Below are 19,551 nucleotides of genomic sequence, written 5' to 3' on the forward strand. Positions count from 1 at the left end.
GTCTGAATGCTTTCACATTACCTTTAAGAGGTAGAGGAAGGAAGGGTTCGCCATCTGGCCCGAGGAAGGACGTGCCATCATCACCATCGTGTTTGGGGTTGTTGTCTATGGAGGTGTTACCGCCTGAAATCAGGGAGGATTTCATTACAGCTGAGTTCTGAGCAGAAGGGAAACAGTTGCCACTGAGGTTCATGACTCACTGACCTTACAGATATGAATACAAAGAGATACACAGAGCGATATTTTAAGACTGTGTACAATGTGTCTCGAGTGACACATTTGACTGACTGATGAAATGCAGCTGCTTCAAGAACTCAGCCTGATGCCTTATCGGTATAAACTGTCACATTTACTCTAAAACCCTTGTGACACTCCACAGTGTACATTTTGAGACACACTTGACGTTTGTTCAAGTTAAATCTGAATAGCCTTGGAAATCCACTTGGACTAACCTCTGTAGCCTCCGCCGCCGCCCCCAGACATGCAGCCGCCCCCGCCGCCCCCGAAGCCCCCACGGGTCTGCCAGAACTTCTGACAGGCTTGGCCTCCCTGGCCCCCCAGCACCAGCGGCCTGCCACCCTGACTGACAGGAGCACTGTCATTCCAACCTCCGCCTCCACCTGTCACCAAACACACATTTCATATAATGTGAAATAATGCACTGTGTTGTCAGTCACTGTGTGTGAAAGAAAGAGAATAGCAGAGAAACGGTGGGCAACAGAAGTGGGTCGATACTGTGAAAAATGTGCTACAGTACGACTGTGAGCACAGAAGAGAAAGTTCAGTATTTAACAAGAATCCCATAATAAACAACATACGATACAAATCCCCTGCAGGAGACCTGGGTAACTCACACAAGTTTAAAGCTATAGCTAATAAAGTAAAGACCTAATCGCTCCCATATCCCTCACACTGGCTAATTAAATACCCCCTCTCATTTTCCTCCCCTCTCTTAAGGAGCAAACAAATAGAGCAAAAAACACACACACACACACACACACACACACACACACACACACACACACACACACACACACACACACACACACACACACACACACACACACACACACACACACCTAACACCTAGAAACAACAGCCCCCTGGACACGCTGCATATTTCATTTTTCATTCGCAGTTTCCTCAAAATTAAACTGTAGGCTTTGTAAAGAAGTTAATCAATATCTTATGTTTTCTGCGTTTTTAGTTAACTCTGAGCTCATGAATAATGGAAACTGAAGAGAACATGTAATATTACACTGGCAGTAATGACCATAGATGCTGGAGGGCAAGATGTTCAGTATGAATAATCATAAGCGGGGTCTCTGTTTACTAACGCTGCGTCAGGAGTGTAATGGGACGGACACACGCACCTGCTGCGTTTGACTTCCCATTGCGCCCTGGTTGGCTGGGGTCGTAGTCCATTTGCTCCAGCTGAGTTTCTGATTGGCTGCTGTAGCCCCGGCCACCTCCCCCAGCAGCAATGATGAGAGGGATGTACACGTCCTTGTCCATCTGGGTTATTATTGTTTACAGTTATATTCGAGTAGAGGCACCTGCTATGTTGATTAATATGCTATGATTTTAACAGCTTTTACATTAATGTAGCTGGAAGACAGATGTTTAGAAGCAGACACGAGATGATAACGTTCCCAAAAGTGCAATGTATTGTCATTTTATTTAAATATATCATTCCCTCAAACTGAGTATTGCTCCCACACTCCCCTCTTACCTTGAACACATACGTAGCCCCTCCGCCTCCTCCTCCTCCCCCCTTCACCTGAGTTTTATTCACCATTGGGCCGCTCTGTTCCAGGCAGATCCTATTCAGTATGCTGTTGGACTGCAGGGGAGCGAGAGAGATGACAGTTTACTGAAGAATTGCTTTCATGGATGCCAGTTGTGTATGAGGTGGCTTAGCAGGTGCCAAACCCCTGCTGCTGTGAGTTTAGGGTTTTCACATTATAATGGCAGGCAAATAGGAAGAAACATCGCAGGAACAGAGACGCAAGAAGCAGTGTTCCTTTTACAGACTGCTCCAGCGCGGGCTGAGCCCTGACTGGCTTCACCAAATGTAGATCAAAGTCAACTAATAGTTACTGACTGTATGCCTGTCTAGTTGATCTTTGTCTGAAAACTGAAATGGCGGCAGACTGTTGCATAAACAGAGAAAATGTGAATTCATGTCAGTATTCTGCTATTATTTAGATTATCTTTAATTCCGTTCTATTGATTGATTTCACCATATTTACACTCATTCTGATTGATTTTCCTTCGTCTTGTTGGTTAGATTAAAACTATAAACATGTATTGACATTAAAAACACCTGAACGTCAAATAATAAAAAGAACCTGTCAGTCAGCGTTGTTGTGGTTTCACCTGTTTCCTAAAAATGGAAGTGAATGTTTTGTTGGAGAACGATGTTAGATGCAGACACTTTGCTAGAGCTGAGGTTTAGTGAATTGATGTGTCTGCTTGTGTGTGTGCACTCATGCTGCACAGCCTGGAGCCAGTCCTACTCCTAGAGTGAGAGGGCATACATTTCCTCACACAAACACATACTCACGGTCCCTCATTGCTCGCCTGACTCCCTCATCTGTCTGGAACAGAACTCTGAGGGGCCAGAAGGGAGGGGGACTTCACTTTAGTGACTGTGATTGACGGGTGGAGGGGGTAAAAGGCTGCGCATTCAAATGTTCTGGGAGAGTCTTCCTCTCAGGCTGCTCTGTCTTTGCAGCTTCTCACTTTAAAGTCGAGTTTATGTCTGGGACAGAACCACAGAGAGCACGTGTGCATGAGTGTGCGTGTGACTGCTAGAAAGAGGAAGACGTATACAGAAGGAGTGGGTATTTGTCAGGACAAGGGGGATATCGTTCCCCAGACCAGAGGAAGGCGCAGGTGTGAGAAAACACTGCTCTACAGCACAAATCACTTTCTGAGCGACCCTTCAGAGAGTCGATGCCTCTTGCTGTCAGAACTAGAGGGAAAAAAGAGGAACCTTAAACGACCTTAGTCTCCAGTAGGAAGAGCCCAGTCCCCTGCTACTGTACTGAGCATGGTGTTAAAAACTAATAACTGGATGACAATGGTCAGGCCCCCTGCCTCCTGAGCTACACTCTGTCTCTTTGAGACAAAACCCACTGCAACCATCCAAGACAGTAAAACGGTAATAGCTGCATGTACTGTAACGTGGATCATCCACGATCCACGTTGTATTTCTTTTCCTTTTCATTAGATTGTTTTTTATTTCACACCTACACACACACACACACACACACACACACACACACACACACACACACACACACACACACACACACACACACACACACACACACACACACACACACACACAGATGAGCACTCAAAAATTAATAGAATTATTCTCCAGCAGATACATTTATGTACATTTATGTATGTAAATAGAATTAATATCAAATTATTGTCTTAATAATATATACACAACAAATATATATATAATATAAGTACAATTATGTCCTCTTAGTATTGAGGTGTCCTCTTAGTGTATTTTAGGAGTTAATATTAATATTAAATGAATGATTATATAAAACAATAACTGGACTGTATGGATTTCTTAAACATGTTTTGTGAAAAGCTATTTTCCTTTCTTTTTAATGACAAGACCGACCTCAACATGTAAAAGTTTAAATAGGACATTAGTGAGCACGGGGACTGCAATGGATTAGGTCTCAGTGATGTGAAGTGTAAGGAAAAGTTTGCTGAGCACAAGCCAGGAAAGAAACTCCAGAGCATAATGGATGACAGCCACTCCTGGCAAAAGAACACAAGTAAGCTTAATAAAGGCAACTGGGAAATCTTTACAAGCTCAGACCGTGAATATAAATGTTTGTGGGTGGCCATCAAATCTCAGGATTTAGAGCACAGGTATTCAACATGAGGTCCAGGGGCCTGTCAGGGTCTATGCCCTTTAAAGTTGCTCTAGTTGGACAATATAAAAAACGATATACTATTAATTTCCTGTCTAGCCATATACTGTATCTGTCATCTGGTGAAGACACAGATAATGTATAACAAAAGTGATTTATAAGAAACTGTGAATTTCAGTTAAAATAGTGAATTCATGAACAATAAGTGTTTGTTCTCCTGTTTCCTGTTTCTGACATCATATGTCGAATTTCGCCGACAACAATCGAGCAAACTCACATTTGGACAGGCGTCCTCTCCTTTCTGTCCCACCAGGATGTAAAGCAGCTCGCCTTTCCTCAGCTCGAAGTCTCCAGTTATGTAGACGCCGAGCGACCTGCTCATAGCCAGCACACTACGGCCGCCAGCTGCACCATAGGCGGTGATCCTACACACACCCACACGCACACGCACACACACACACACACACACACACACACACACACACACACACACACACACACACACACACACACACACACACACACACACAAACAGTCATTAGTGGCATAATCCCAATGACACAGGACACAAGGCGTTTTTTATATCCTACACGTTTTCACTATAATGCATCTTCGGATTTGAACTAACCTGAGGCTGATAAACAGTTCTCATGTATTCATCCAGTGAATTCATAAAGGGACTATATTGAATAATTGAATAACACCCCAAAAGAATGTGGACACCCACCGCTTCAGCACCGTTGTTTTTTAATCAAAATGTTTGACCCAGCCTGGCGCACCAGCAGAACATACACACACCAGGCTGCACCACACAGGCCGCGATGCATGGGCACGCAAACACACAGGAAAACAAGCACAAATACACACTTCTGTAGCGTCAGACACCAATTTTAAATGATCTAGTTTCTTGCCAGGAAAAAAAACCCAACTTGATTGGTTTTCGGGAGCGCTTCGCTATTTCCCTTCCCCTGGTGGTTGAGCTTGGTGGGGGGAGAGAGAACGATGCCCGGTGCTCAGTAGCTACCTCAGCTGTTTGCCTAATGACTTTTGGGAGATGCAGGGCACATATTCATCTCTGTGGCCGTCTGTCAAATTCATTTTCAGGCTCTGCCAACTGAACCAGGCGGCAACGACACCAGAGTAGATGTAGAGTTTGTATGGCAGGACATTTGTTAACACGATGCTATTCGTGCTGTTGTTGGGTATTGTCGGACTCCAGGGTTTTGGCCAAGCCGAGCAGCGTCTACCGTATGTACATTTGTTCACGTGGGAGGCTGCAAGCTCTGATACGCGCTTTTGTTTGAAGCGTTCGAGTCAAATTCGGGTTGTCATGAATGCTTAAAAGAGGAATATTGACATACGTACAATACAAGACAGTAAATATCCTGGAGTCGTACACTGCTTAAGCCCGAAGTGTTACTGCTGATTGTTGTGGCATTTCAAAGCCTTGAAGGCCACCAACACAGACGTGAAGGTGGGTGGTTTGTGGATTTTGGAGTCAGGTGTGCAGTGAATCATGCTATTTAGCTGCCATTACTCCAGCCTCTGCTCCCTTCTGCAGGAATCTGATAGTGATATTTTTCAGTCTGCTCGTACAAGATTGATGTGCTGCTGATGCACAGAGCAGTGGAGGTGGGTGTGAGGAGGAGACGGCACCTTGGCGAAAAATGTGAGTTGCACCGTGTGTGCTGATGCTTCATACTGGCAGCTTAGGTGTGTACTGTGTTGTCTGCACGGGGTTCAAGCAACAAAGTCCCAGAGTGAACCAAAGCAGCTGCAATAGGGATTTCAATGATGTAAGATTCTCGTGTGTTGAGAGGATTCATGCTTTAGCGTGGGCCCTACCTGTAGGTGCCTGTTTCTGGGACCCTCCACATTTGAATGCCTTTGAAGGCCCCTCGGGTCCCCACGGTCACATTGATGTTGCTGTTCCTGTACGCGTTGAGGCAGTGAGTGGGAGTTGGACCTTCTGGGCCCACAGCCCCACAGGTAAGAAAGATCCATTTTTTGGCTGCACACACACACAAAAAGACATTTAGTACTTGAAAGAGCACAAAACTGCAGATGCGCACAGGCTTCAGGCTCACATGTCTTTAAACAAAGTAAAATGTGACATGTGTGTGTTTTAAAATGCAGAGCACACCACAATCGCATTACAGAACTGTTCGTGTTTCATTCTTTCCACGTGATGTTCCCTATTGCTCCACTTACACATCAATAAAACTCAGATAAACAGATATGAAGCAATTCATTAAATATTGATAAAGCGAGCTCTTAAATGGCAGCAACTCATGAGAGATGCCATTATTATTATCATATGCAGCAGCGGGGCACGAGGTGGCAGAATCACAGGTGACAAACATTTCCCCCCTTTTCCCGTGTAATCCCATGTGTCGGCGCTAATTGGAGTTCTTTTCACCATAATTAGCACAAGATTAGTCTTGTCAGATGGACGTGGAAAGACTTAACGCCGCGGTGCTAAATCCTGATTTAAAGCTTGTGAACACAGCAGCGAGGAAGACACCAGGGAGTCAAGCATCTCTTTCTTTTTTCTGCCTCTGCCAGACTCAGAGACTACTTATTATTCATTTCAGAGGAGGGCTGATTACTGCAAGTCTGACATCAGCTAAGGTCAAAGTCATTCCTGCAACAGGGCAACTCGCATGAATGTTTATGGAGCCTGTGCACAGTGTGATCATAACACGGAATGGGCAGACCATGGGCACAGGTTTTGTCTTTTTGCTTTGAAAAATGACAGGATACACAGGACAGGGAAGAGATGGCATGAAACGAGTCTCAGGAGTGATACTTAAATTTACAAGGCTTTCAAAACAACACCTTTTACAGCTCAGACGCCGGCTGTGCAGAGCCTGTTAGAGCCGAACATTCTACTATTTAAAATTTCCAGCCAAAATCCCCCCGTCTTCCACTGAGGCAAATAAAAAAGTGCATGCGTGTGTGCATGTATGCATGTGTGCGGTCACCCAGTGTGATCACAGCCAGTACTAACCTCCAATTGAGTTATTGTTATACATTGTAAATTTGCTGAAGAAGAAGTAAATCTTTTCAGTGTTAAACCTTTGAAGCCACAAATCCAAAAATCAGCCATGTTCCAGCGTGTGTCTGTCAGATGATGACTACTATTACTCTGGAACCTGGATCGACTGCATGTTGAGCATCATACATTTTGGTCTGATCCCCATGATTGGGCCGGTGTGAGTGCAGCCTGTAAGGGACCCAACATCAGCACCTCTTGCTCGCCTCCACTTTGTCTCCCCACCAAACATCTCTACTGAGTTTAGTAAAGAGTTGCCAGAGGAGACGATTTCAAACGGCAGATACTTTAAAAACACTTTGAGAGACCAATTTGGAGTTTAGCCTGGTGTTAGCAAATGCACTCCTACTGTACAAAACACTGTTGTGAGGTGACTAGAGCTCCGTCTGGCTCCCATCCAGCAGCAGTAAATTGATCCCACAAGTCAGTATTTTCACCACCCAACAAGGTAAAAAAAAAGTTAAGACTGCTGGGAATAAATCCATCACTGGAGCAGAAAAGCCTCCAAAGCCAAATGGTGCTTTAGACGTAAATCTTATTGCACTTAATGGGTTACAAGAGACAGCAAACAGTTAAGGTGAGACATGCTTAGGAAACGAGAGACAGGGAAATTCTGCTTGACTCAGTGTTGTATCTTAAAGTGAATTTTTGGCTATTTCACACAAGTGAAACTCCAAATCTGTAAAGTGAGCTTGACTTTTTGCCATCATCACTGCTGGCGATTCCTCTCCACGACATCTTTCTCTTCTCCCTATAGTGTGGCTAATTTCACACTTGAGCCCAGCCGATCGATGGTGCTGGTCCATCAGTGTGAGTGAGTTCTTGTGTACACACACCAGCCCCACACCTGAACACACCACCCAACCTGTGTAATGAGCCATTCTATAACAGGCACTTGGCAGAACAAACGAAAACAAGACGTGCTCTCGCAGATGATGCTCTTCTCTAATAAGTGGTGTGTGCTCATCAGTTCCTCTGACATGGGCGCGCACGCACGCACGCACACACACACACACACACACACACCCCAGAGGAGACTCTGACTTTGCCTGACTGTTTAATGAATCCCCCTTTCTGTGAACTTTGCCCCTGGTGGTCTGCCATCATCATAACAAACTGTGGCATTTATCACAGAATGGGCCAAAGCTTTATGCAGTCAGCACCGAGTGAAGAAGACAAAGATTTACAGTTTAGAATAATGTCCCTTATGGGCTGCTTGATGACAGCGGCTTTTATCTCCTCTGAACACCATTAGAAGAAGACAACAGTAAACATGTCATTCTCTGTAAATGACAAAAGTGGTCTTTAGGCCAATCTGTAACAAGTAAACAAGACCAGATGTATGATTGTGGTATGAATGGCTTTCAAAATGCCACGATGAAGAAACGAGGACAAAAACACATAGCATAACAGCAGACAGATGGATGGACAAAGGCACAGACTGACAATGCCCCCATCACTCAGTGGAAGGCGGCTTCTGGTGTCAAGCTGCTATTTGACCAAGGTTTAATGTACATGTACAGGAATGTAGGTCGGATCTTTTCCCGGACTGGACTGAGGCTGTGTTTAGATTGACAGTAACCCTCTCTTGCCCTTGGCGGAGCCAGAGCATGGAGCTCTACCAGAACAGAGCCCCATGAATGAGGACGTTACCATCCTGGAGCAGAAGAAAAAATCCATGCCTCAGCTTTCAATCACTAATCGGTTCACGTTGTAGCTAATTCTCTCTTTTCTTACTTTAAACATCATGTTTATCAACTGGTTTATTTGACCAAGACGACAAATCTGATTTCATCTGTTTCATACGAAAATTTGAAACGGATAGGTGAGACATCAGTCACAACTGACTGAGGGTCAGGTTGATGACCAGCCTATTATTTACACACAGGGACGCTTATTATTATGAATAATAGTATAACACCACTTTGTTTTATCTCATGCTACAATTCAAATTGCCTGGATGAGCACATGTCATGTATGTTATGACTGTGCTGCTATAGAGTCGTTTCGGTGCGATCAAGTGGGTTTGCAGAGGCAGAGACAGTAGATAGTGGTTCTCATTTGAATCCCTGCAACATAAAGAAATCTCCCACTTCAGCACCACTAGACCATCACCCTGCCCCCACCAGCCACGATAAGTATGTCTCTTACACTTCTTTGTGATCTGAACTCCTCAAACTTACACTTTGTTTGTTCATTGGACATTTTATTTGTCCTCTGTCTGGTGTTTGAGTTAAGCCGGACCATTGCCGTCTTTAAATTTTCTTTTTACAGGGTAGTCTGAGAGGCCCTATGGATTTCTGAAACCCCTGAACTGAACTTCTGCTGACACTGCTGATTGAAGCTTTCGGTTGAGGACCTCTCCGATGTCTTTTTTCTCAGTTTAGCCACAATATATTTGTCCTCTTGTTTAGTGGTGTTCTCAGGCCTCCCACACGCTTTCTATTCTGGTTGGAGCCAGTTTGCCTGCTACCTGTATGTGAGAGGAGTACTAGACAGCCCTCAGAGTACGAGTTTAAGACATCGATGCATTTCAGTTTAGCAATTTGTAATGAAACATACAATGCACCAGGTACCTAACTAGTCTATTATTAATTTTTCTATTGTGACACAACACTATTCACTACTATACAATATACAATGCAATAAAAAGTAAATGAATGCACTTGATTGCCATGATGTTACAGGTCTGATGAATCGATAAAGCTTGTCAAATGTAAAACACATGCAGGTAAATAAAACGTAGGCTTCTCATTCTGTCTTGTTTCCTTCTCTTCCTCAGTCTCTTCCTGAACCAGTGACAGTTGTTCTGCGTTGGCCGGCTGTTAGAAAGATGGATCAAGGCTGGCACGCCGCGTCTGGATTTGAATACTAAGTACAAAGTTTTTGGAGCACTCGAGTCCAATTAATTACAAAAGCCTGTTTTGCGTGGCACCACTTGTTATCAGTCTCATATCTGCCTCGGTGACTAATGTCCCCCGTTCAAAACCCGACGCAACAACAACCGGCTAACTGCTGCAGGCCATCGTTTATGAACTGGTAAACAATGAGGCAAAGATTCACGCAGCTAATTAGCGAGCGCGTAATAGCCGGACTCTTTCAGCGTGCAGCGTTCTGGGACTGACATCTGCTGTGAGATGCTTTCAAGAGCCAACCAGATTGTTTGAGTCGCTACGCCTTCTGTCATTGCGTTAATGCCAGTTACCATGTTCGCCACATTGCTTGAGGTTTTATGTATGGACCGAGGAGGAACCTTCACGTGAAAAAAATTCTCTACAACTCCTGGTATATAAGAATATATTTTTTCTCATGTTAAGTTAATTTATTTGTCTTAAAAGAGCCTGAAGCACCCAGATGCACTCACATAGAAGCTACAGCAAAATAAGCCTAGAGCTTAGCGATGTGTACCCTTCCCATCATGACAGGTTATTATAGAAAAGAAAGGAAACGCATGCTCATCTTGGATTGGCTTTCGCACTCCAGAACAACTGATGAGTCAGCAGAAGAAGGTGGGTGCCTTAAAGTAAAGCAGTGAAAAGTGTCTCTTGCCAGGAAAGTGGTAAATCAATGAAGACGAGGGGAAAGGGCAGGAAGAAAGGAAAGAATGAAGGTCACACCAGGGTGAAAGCAAAAAAAGCAGGAGAAAGAAGAAGAACAGACAGACACATCTGAGGGAGCACTGACAGAAAGACAGGGCCGATGGGTGAAGGGCAGCTGTGTGAACCAACAGTCAATAACTTTAGAATGATGAGGATGGGAAACAAACAGTGAAACTAAATGGAGCAAAATGTGCTGGGCCTAGATACGGTGGCAGCCAGAGAAGGATGAAGGGGAGAGTGAGAGGAGACAAGAGATGTTGACGTTTGCTGGGGTTAATCATTGAGCGTGTCGAGCGAAAAAGAGAGCCTTGTTGGAGTGACAGGTCCGCTGAGCTAAAACCCTCATCAGGCTTGCTGTCCTGCCCCACAGACGTCAAAGCATCAGCTCCAGAAGCGGAGAAGGGAGACAAGCGGCGAATGTTAACTGCTCTAGGCTGTCTTTGAAATGGCCAACGTATAACTGCAAGTTCAACTTCCTTCCCCTGAGTTAATATCTATGATAATCACAAGGGTGAAGTCTCAAAGTCTTCTTTCTTCTTCTGAGGAGATTTAAAGATGGTGACTTTATTGTAACCATACTGAGTAAAACCTGTGTATGCACATAAAATTGCTTTCTTTGTTGCTGCCCTTGGAGCAGAATCAGTAGCAAACACCCTTTATTTGATACCACACATACAATAATTCTACAAAAAAAGAAACACGTTTTCAGAATTCCTAAATGTTGGTGAACTCCTCATTGGGCCAGAACTGAATCTTAAGTTCAAGTCATAACCATTGGTACGTTAGCTGGACAGATATTAATGCCAAACTTTCAATCAGATAAATCACAGCATTGACGGCTTTGTTCCATTGTTATTGTACATGATGCTGTGTTCGACAATCACCCTGCTGTTCACGGTCCGTCAAGATGTGTCGACTTTACTACAATCGTACGAGACAATACTGTATATTCAGTGACCTGAAAACGTTACAGTGGAGGCTTCATGAGTGACCACAAGAGTGACTAGACAATGTTTTAAATCCAAACATCCAATGCCAGGATGTTTACTTTGGATGTAAAGCAGGTGATGAGCAGGTTTTACTCTGAGAGGGAACACATTACGTGACTGGGACATACAGTACAGTATTAAGGCAGCCAAGCTTTAACTAGCAACCAGCTGAACGCATTTTGAGTGGTTCTAATACAAAAGTAACTATAACTTATGATTTTAAATATTAGATCTTGAACATCTGCTTGTCTTTACCCTTTGGAAACAGAGAAAGGAAGGAGTGCGAGGTGGAAAATGTCAACTCTGTGTAACTGGCTCCATTGACATTCTCCAGAGACAAATTGGAGGATTTTACACTTCAGAACTGCCCGTCCTGCTCCATTTAATGCCAAAGGAGATCTGTGCAGCCCTCACTCAGACGTGGACACGTTACAGACCTGCAGGGGGCACACTTACTTTGCTGAAGCTTATGCATTGTGCCATGCTCAGCACATGTAGAGTAATCGTGAGTCATTAAATCCACGCTGTTTGATATGCAAACACAAGACAAGAAACAGTAACACAGGAAATATAAACGTGGAGAAAACTCTCCTCAAGGCTGGAAGGCATTCACATGTGGTATCCTTCACATTTTCAGTCCGACTGCGACAATGGAGCCCATACTTACAGTGATCTTGGGTGGAAAAGGTCATGGGAGTACTGCCAACGGATGGAGGCGTAGTCTTGATGCTTAGTCTAAACGGGGGCCTGGTGGCGACTACTGGTGGAAACTCACCGTTGGCTGGAAAAAAAGAAAGAATTCACTTCAAACACTGACTTCTTTTCTTCATGCGCAGCAATCAGAACCTGTTGCTGTTACACCAAGGAAGCACAGTAGCTACAGACCCCTCACTGGCGCAGGAAATGTGGAGCTACCAGCAGGGGTCATTCTTTCATTGGGACCACCACTGGCTACTCACACGGCGCAGAATGCATAACATTCAACCCCTCTCTATCTGTTCCTACAGTGGATGGGTATGAACGTTCAGTCTGGCTGTTTTGAAGCAATCCATCAACCTCACAGCTTTCCCAGGACTGAAATCATAAGCTCCCTGGCACCTTGATCTTTTACCTTCAATTTTCACCATCAATTTAGTCTTCCAGGCAAACGACTGACTGATTGGCTATTATGACTCAGGACACAGGAAGCCTTTTTCCTCTTGGGCTGGTGGGGAATCTAACTACTATAAAGGTTAGGTGACTGGATTCTGGAACCTGCCTGTGCACTAAGAAAAACAGAAGAGCACTGATCGGATTCATTTCTTTGATTAGGTTCGTGGATTGTAATGACTCACAGACAGGATGGTGCTGAAAAACATCCCTAATTATAACACTGCTAAACCAGAAATCAAATGTAATAAGGTAACTAACTTTTCAGAATGCCGTAGTTAAAATGCAAATCAGCGTCTAACAGCATTATGACAACACACAATGATTTGGTTTGTACAAGATCCTTCCACCTTCTTTTACAATGGTTAGCTGCTGTGAATGAACCTAACTCTATTTCCAAATATGTTTTGTTGAAGATTTTCTTGTATTGTTCTGCCACAAATGCTCGATGAGCCTCTTTGGCTGCAGTGAAAGCGCAAGTCCTCTGAACAACTGAGATTACTTCAAAGACGTCTGATAAGGCTCAGTGTGGTTGAGAAGCTGATTATCCTACTCTAATACAGCAATATGACACCAAACAAGGGCGTGTGTTCAGATATTGACCTGCTGCTGTTATGAGTCAGAGCCCTTCTTCTGATTCATACGTTTTGTAGCAAAGGTGGGTAAAATGTAGGTGCCACAACTTTCAACTCTCAGTCTCAACATGCAATAGCTGTAGGCAGTTGAGACATGAAGGGGATGAACTGTACATGGTGCTCTACTGCATGTGTGTGTAACCTGGACTCAACAGGTGCTTGGAAAGGAATCGATGATGAGCCAGTGAGTTCACAGCGTTATCAGTTGCCTTCTCAGAAAAATCATAGCCACTTTCTGAACCGTACGTTTGGGTGGTATGAGGGGAAAATAACTTACTTTTTATCTTTGTCTCTGTAATTATTTTTCTGCAGCAACACTTCTCCCACCTGTTAAGAATTGCTCGTCACCGAAAGCAACTCCATCTAAAGGCTTTGTGATGGGTTTCTATTGGATTCGAAACAAATAACTCATCAAATGTCCTTGAACCTGACTAATGGCTGCTTGGACAGTATAGTATAGTAGACAGTATAGTATCTGTAAATATTTAAACTTCCGCAATTTGTGCTTTTAATGTGAAGGCTATCGCAGGTTGTCTCTAAAAGACAAAGGCCCCCACCCCCCAGCGTTGATCACGTAACCAGTTAGCAAAAGAAAAAAAAATCAATAGCTCATCCCCCAGCTCTGTAATCCTCAAATAAATATGATCGCATAAGTCTCCACTGCTTGCGAGCCTTGATATGGATGGAGTTTATGTGCAGACTTGAATCAGACACAGCATGTGAATGACCACAGCAACAGCAATCAACACTATCTGTCTCTGTAAGTAAGTTGATTCCATGTCTTATGTGTATTCAACAAGTTCTGCAACTTTCTATATCGTCGGCAACAGTCACTAATAAGGTTCAGGGCATTGTTATTCGGAGCATGAGCGACCACGCTACAGTAACAATGAATTGGTATGCTGCTGAATGGAGACAAAGACTCAGTGGGTCCACCTCAAAGCAGCGTGAACCAGAGGGCAGGGCGGCAGCCGGCGTGGCTGTCAGTGTTCATTAGCGGGGCAGGGTAAGCTACCTGAAGCCTGCCACAGGGCAGCCACGGGGGGCAGGGGGGTGGGGGCGCTACCACCCAGGCACCATGCCAAAATATCACAAGACTGCTACAGCTCGGAGGAATGCGTCTCCATTTCTATGGACACTAAGGTGATTTGTGATATGAAAGCTTGGATTCAAATGCGATCGCACACAAATAGTATTTCTGATGTGAGGTTTGCAAATAACGGTTTCATCACTGAAACGCATCCAAATACATGTGTTTTATAGTCTGCGTCGCTGAATGGTAATGGAGACGCAACTGGCTCAAACTGGGGAATATGGTTCGCTCAAACTTAGATGTCTGGATCTGAGTCATGGCGTCTGGACATCTGTTTTCTAGGGCTTCTGTGTGAGTGGATAAAACACATTTATACGTCCGTGTAAAGGTCATGCCCTGGTTTACAGGTTATGAGCTTTACAAATCCAATTTCTTTCTTCCAAATCGCCGGTGATGCAGTGGTAAACAGCGCTCACTTTACTGTGCAGTGATGTCAGGGACATGCTGCTGTCGGGTCCATTCACAGATGTTTAAGGTGCTCTGCATATGCAGCCAGTGCTGCAGTTAAGGACTGTGGGGAAAAACGATGGCTCACAGCGGAAAGGAAGGATCAACTTCATGTGCTGTCCAACCCAATAAAATAATTTAATGATGCTGGTGAAGGTAAAATGATAGAAGTGACAGCAAGGCCTAGCACCTGAAGGGCAATGGATGCATCATCAAGCACTCCTGCTTGCCAAACTATACATCATACTAAAGCCCAGGAAAGTGTGGGGAAAAGGCCATGGATTGCTGAACCTCTGCATAACGTGTTTGCAATATGTATTCCCATCACACGTCAGTATTATAGGGTTGTGTCATAATGCTTAGAGATTCATCACAGTAATCACTCACAGTAATCACTCCTGGAAACAATATCTTTTGCTATGCTTCAGCATCGCCCATCAACTCTCTGATTGATAGGTGACTGTGTCAAGTGTGGCTTTAGGTAATGGATACCTGTCCTAGATGGGAAGTGAGCAAAGCAGAGATAGATGATCCTTGAGTGCTGCAATGCCTTCGCTGCTGCTCCACAGGACATAAAACACAAATTGGTGTGCAAATATCTCCTGGAAAATGTCATCTCTTTAAATAAAGAGTCGCTGACCCAATGAGACTGTGCTGATACAGGGCAACAGTGACTCTGCTCCAGCCTAAACCAGCAGCAATTTCTCACAATATGCAGTTGATGATCCTATGCTATCTGATTGGATTTTGGAGTTAGGGCACTAGTGATGCCATTACATCTGCAGCTGATGGATAAATTCATCACAAATGTGATGATTTATACGTGTGCCAGTCACATTCATCAGTTCTTATGTTACATCTAAAGTGACTTCCAAGATTTGCTTCAATAGCTCTGATCAATCACAGCAGTATTGTACACATTTCAACACTTATGTAGTTGCAGTAACAAATCATAACCTCACCGTAAAAATTAGAGTGTGTCAGAGGTTCACCTGTTATTTTTAACACAAGACCTTATGTCAGAGCTGGATATTTAGGAACAGAGTAACTTTGAACTTTCTTTTACTATTTAAATATCACCAGGGACCTGTCATTTGGAAAAGCAATTTGGAGCCAATTCAACATTATCACATAAACACAGGAAACCAAAAATGATTGAAATAATACTGTATCTTAACTTCCACAATGTTTTGCAATGTGTCACTAAACGAAGCAGTAGGACACTAAGTGAAAACATAGAGAACGTGACAATATTACTAAATTGTGGTTTTGACTAAAATTGCAAAATATGAGTTGAATTAGAAGAGCTACATCAAGAGAATTTGAAAAGAATGATGTGAAAATGAGTCATTCCTGGATCAATTACCCAAGGTGTGCAAAACTGCAACTGTCAAACCGTATTTGTGTGAAGCTAGAACATGAGGCAGTGCTGTATTGATTATTAATTGAATTTCTTTGGGTCACTTTCTGTGTTTACTCAAGCCAAACAAAAAAAAAGTTTTTACTCTACTTCCATGTCGTGGTCAATCAATCGGGCAATCAATCAGAAAATCCCATTAATTCAACCTAGGTCCTTTGGGGTAACGATAAAAGAGAAAGATTCAACATTTAATAGTGCTCACATGCCAGGAAGCAGTCCATGCTGAAGGAAACGTTGTCGAGAGCGACGGACAGACTGGGCCCCGCTCCCTCCTCCACGCTGAACTGCAGCCAGAACCTAAGTAGAGACACAGATGTTTAAGTTGCTGTACAGCTTGTGAAAGGTTGGATGGCCTCTAACTGAAATAAAGTAAGCAATGTATTTATGGGCACGCAATGTATTATGGATGTCTTTGCCACCAAGGTTTGAGTTGGTTTATTTCATCTCACAAAACAAAACAGCATCATTTGACTTCCTCAGAGATGCATTTTGCTGTTCCAATTAATTTATTTTTGTGCTGAAAATAATTTAGGCAGTCACGGCAAAAACATGGCTTTAGCTCTACATTAAAAATATGAATATTTTGGGAAATGTGTGTTTGTTTTGTCATTTAATACAGTATTTTCCCTGGTCCATCTCTGGGCTACAGTAGGCAATAGGAAACCGAGAGGGTTACTAGGTTGAAAAAGAGATACACTAAGAAGTTCTCTGAATCCTTTGATGAGGTCATGGAGGCTACTGCAGAGGATGGTACTGTATGGGCCTTTCAAAGATGAACTAAAAAGAGGAAATACTCCTTTGTAGTGTGCCATTTTGAAGAGGCAAAAATTAGGGGATCAATCAATCAATCAGAGTGAATGAAAGTTGTTTTTCTGTTGATTTTAATTTGCGAGAGTTGACCTGATAGAAGAGTTGTTGTGTAGCCCTGAAATCTCTACCTCTGTGCTTAAATAACTGTATTGCTGCTAAGGAGTTAAGACGTGATTTCCTATCTTTTCAGGGAGTTTTGGGGTCAGTCTCAGCCCAACTTGGTGATAAGTGTAAAATATAAAGAACAGGGTGTCCATAAATATAATAATACATTATTTTTAATATATATATATATATATATATATATATATATATATATATATATATATATATATATATATTATACTGATAATAAATCTCTATCAAAGTTCTGTCACAAAGTAGTCCACCCATTACACAGGTACTGCATACAATCTGCATCTGTAAATATTAACATTGACAAACTGTTTTTTGAAGTGATTATCATATAGCTACACATTCTCCATGTACCTATGAGTTTGTCATGCAGCGTCTACATATACTCTCCTTTATGTCCTCTCTAATAGCTGCACTTTAAGCTGCAGTTGTGATCTCATCTAAGCTCTACAAAGGTCACTGCCAGGAGACTGGCAGGTTTACCTAGTGGTTTAGGACGTGACATTCTAATTAAGAGCGCAAGCATAGCTGATACGTAGCCCAGGAATGAAGATGCGCAACTCTTAAGGGAGCAGGATTATCTGAACTCTAATGGCTGAGAACCCCCAGTCAGGCAAACAGAGATGAAAGGCCTTGTTTGTGGCTTCTCTTTTCTTGTTTTATCCCATTTAGTTTCTTTTTTCCTTTGAGAGGAAATCAGAGTCATAGATAATTGGACGGCAAGTAGATTGAGTAGAGCCCTGTGTATTTCTACTTTCTTTATCATGGATGAGTGGAATATTTAAAAACTGTACACGTTGTCCGGGGTATAAGACTTAAGTCGCTGTGGGATTGATTATTTTTGTGGAGTTCTGAATAGTAAATGTTAAAAATCTGAGCTGCAGAGAATAAGGAGTCATTCTGGGTTCCAGTTCTCTACTGTAGGAGCACTTACATTTCTGGTGAGTATGGTGAGGGCGAAATGGCTGATTGCTCTTAAAAACTTCAAAATGCTACTAATGTGCTGACTTCAAAAAGTTCAAAGACGCATGGCTTTGATGTGATTTAAAGTGCGTCCTATACCAGTCTGCGAGGCCGTAGAGTGGGAGTCTGATGAGTTTCCAGCCCCGCTCAGATTTGGGTTGACTGGCCGAATGCCACAGTCTGCGCCGCTCCTCAGGGCCCGTGCTGTTCTCCACCAGCCACAGAGACAGGGACCCCTTCTGTAAGGCGCCAGAACACAGCCAGAACCGCACCTGGTGAAAAAGTTGGAATTTTAGTGCCATGATATGCATCGGTTTGTATTCTTTATTTATTTTTTTGTCACAAGAGGGAACAAGGACAGACTCAGACCACATATAATTCCTTGGTTGTCCTGTGCAAACTTGGCCATCAAAGCTGATTCTGATTCTGATCAGTAAGAACAACCACTGTGTGAGTAGAAGTGTTATTCGTTAAAAAAAGGATGCATCTGATATTGAACGGAGAAAAATTATCACTCGTGATCAGTTCAAGCTTTTCTGAGGGTGACAGAATTTACCAAGTCTGTATTGCAAGCTTATTAACAAGCCTTTGATGTGAGCAGATGCAGGTTTTGCCTGATGAGACACTATCCAGACTGAGCCTGTGAACCGAGCCTGTCTGTGCCGGGCTTCGGCATTGTGCCTGTTGATAACAGGTTGAAGTCCTTATCATGGACTGGAAGGCCACACGGTGACACTCTAAACATCTAGATTACAGGCACTGCGCATTGGGAACAACATGAAAGTAGCTAACACCCAAAGCTAATATGCTCAACATAGATGTCCAAGAGCAGACAGGCTAGATTGAACAGCACCAGTTCAGTGCTGAAAGGAGGATTTGGAGTTAATCTGGAATCATGGCTAATCTCTGGCTGCGTGCCTGGTAGCGGGGTGGGAGCTGCCTTCACTGTGCTACACAAATCTCACATATCTCTAACCGACACCTAAAAGGCAACAACATCCTCCACCTCTCACTTTCTATTCTTTTATTTTTCTGTTGTTTCACCACGTTCTGTTTTTTGTTTAGAATAAACTTTTCCTTCTTATGTTGTTATTTGACCTCTTAACCTACAAAATCAAAATGCAAAGGGCCAAAGGTCATGGGGCTGTGTAGTATTCGAACCACTAACATAACTTTAAATGCTAGATGCAACAACAGCTCAACACCTCAAGTTCACAGCTACTTGTTCACCCAGACACCTGTGAGCGTCAAGTGGTAAATAATTCATGAGTTCCAATATTTTATAACATGTGACTGATGAGGCTAAACTCAGTGTCTGACAGGGATACGACACATGCTTAATTTGCTC

General features: G+C 43.2%; 1 protein-coding gene across 3 annotated transcripts in view; it reads right to left on the bottom strand.

Moving 5' to 3' along the window:
* The window catches only part of alk (ALK receptor tyrosine kinase), a 229,898-nt gene that overhangs the window by 16,872 nt on the left and 193,475 nt on the right, over positions 1-19,551 (bottom strand). For all 3 annotated transcript variants that reach the window (XM_029139744.3, XM_029139745.3, XM_029139746.3), the window contains exons 9-17: positions 18,303-18,475; positions 16,498-16,592; positions 12,219-12,332; positions 5,754-5,919; positions 4,186-4,333; positions 1,733-1,843; positions 1,374-1,515; positions 453-620; positions 22-123 (exon numbers count right to left, since the gene is read on the bottom strand). In XM_029139744.3, the coding sequence (XP_028995577.1) occupies positions 22-123; positions 453-620; positions 1,374-1,515; positions 1,733-1,843; positions 4,186-4,333; positions 5,754-5,919; positions 12,219-12,332; positions 16,498-16,592; positions 18,303-18,475 (1,219 nt within the window). The remainder of the gene's footprint in view (positions 1-21; positions 124-452; positions 621-1,373; positions 1,516-1,732; positions 1,844-4,185; positions 4,334-5,753; positions 5,920-12,218; positions 12,333-16,497; positions 16,593-18,302; positions 18,476-19,551) is intronic.

This window comes from Betta splendens, chromosome 22 (assembly GCF_900634795.4).
Source record: "Betta splendens chromosome 22, fBetSpl5.4, whole genome shotgun sequence".
NCBI lineage: Eukaryota > Metazoa > Chordata > Actinopteri > Anabantiformes > Osphronemidae > Betta > Betta splendens.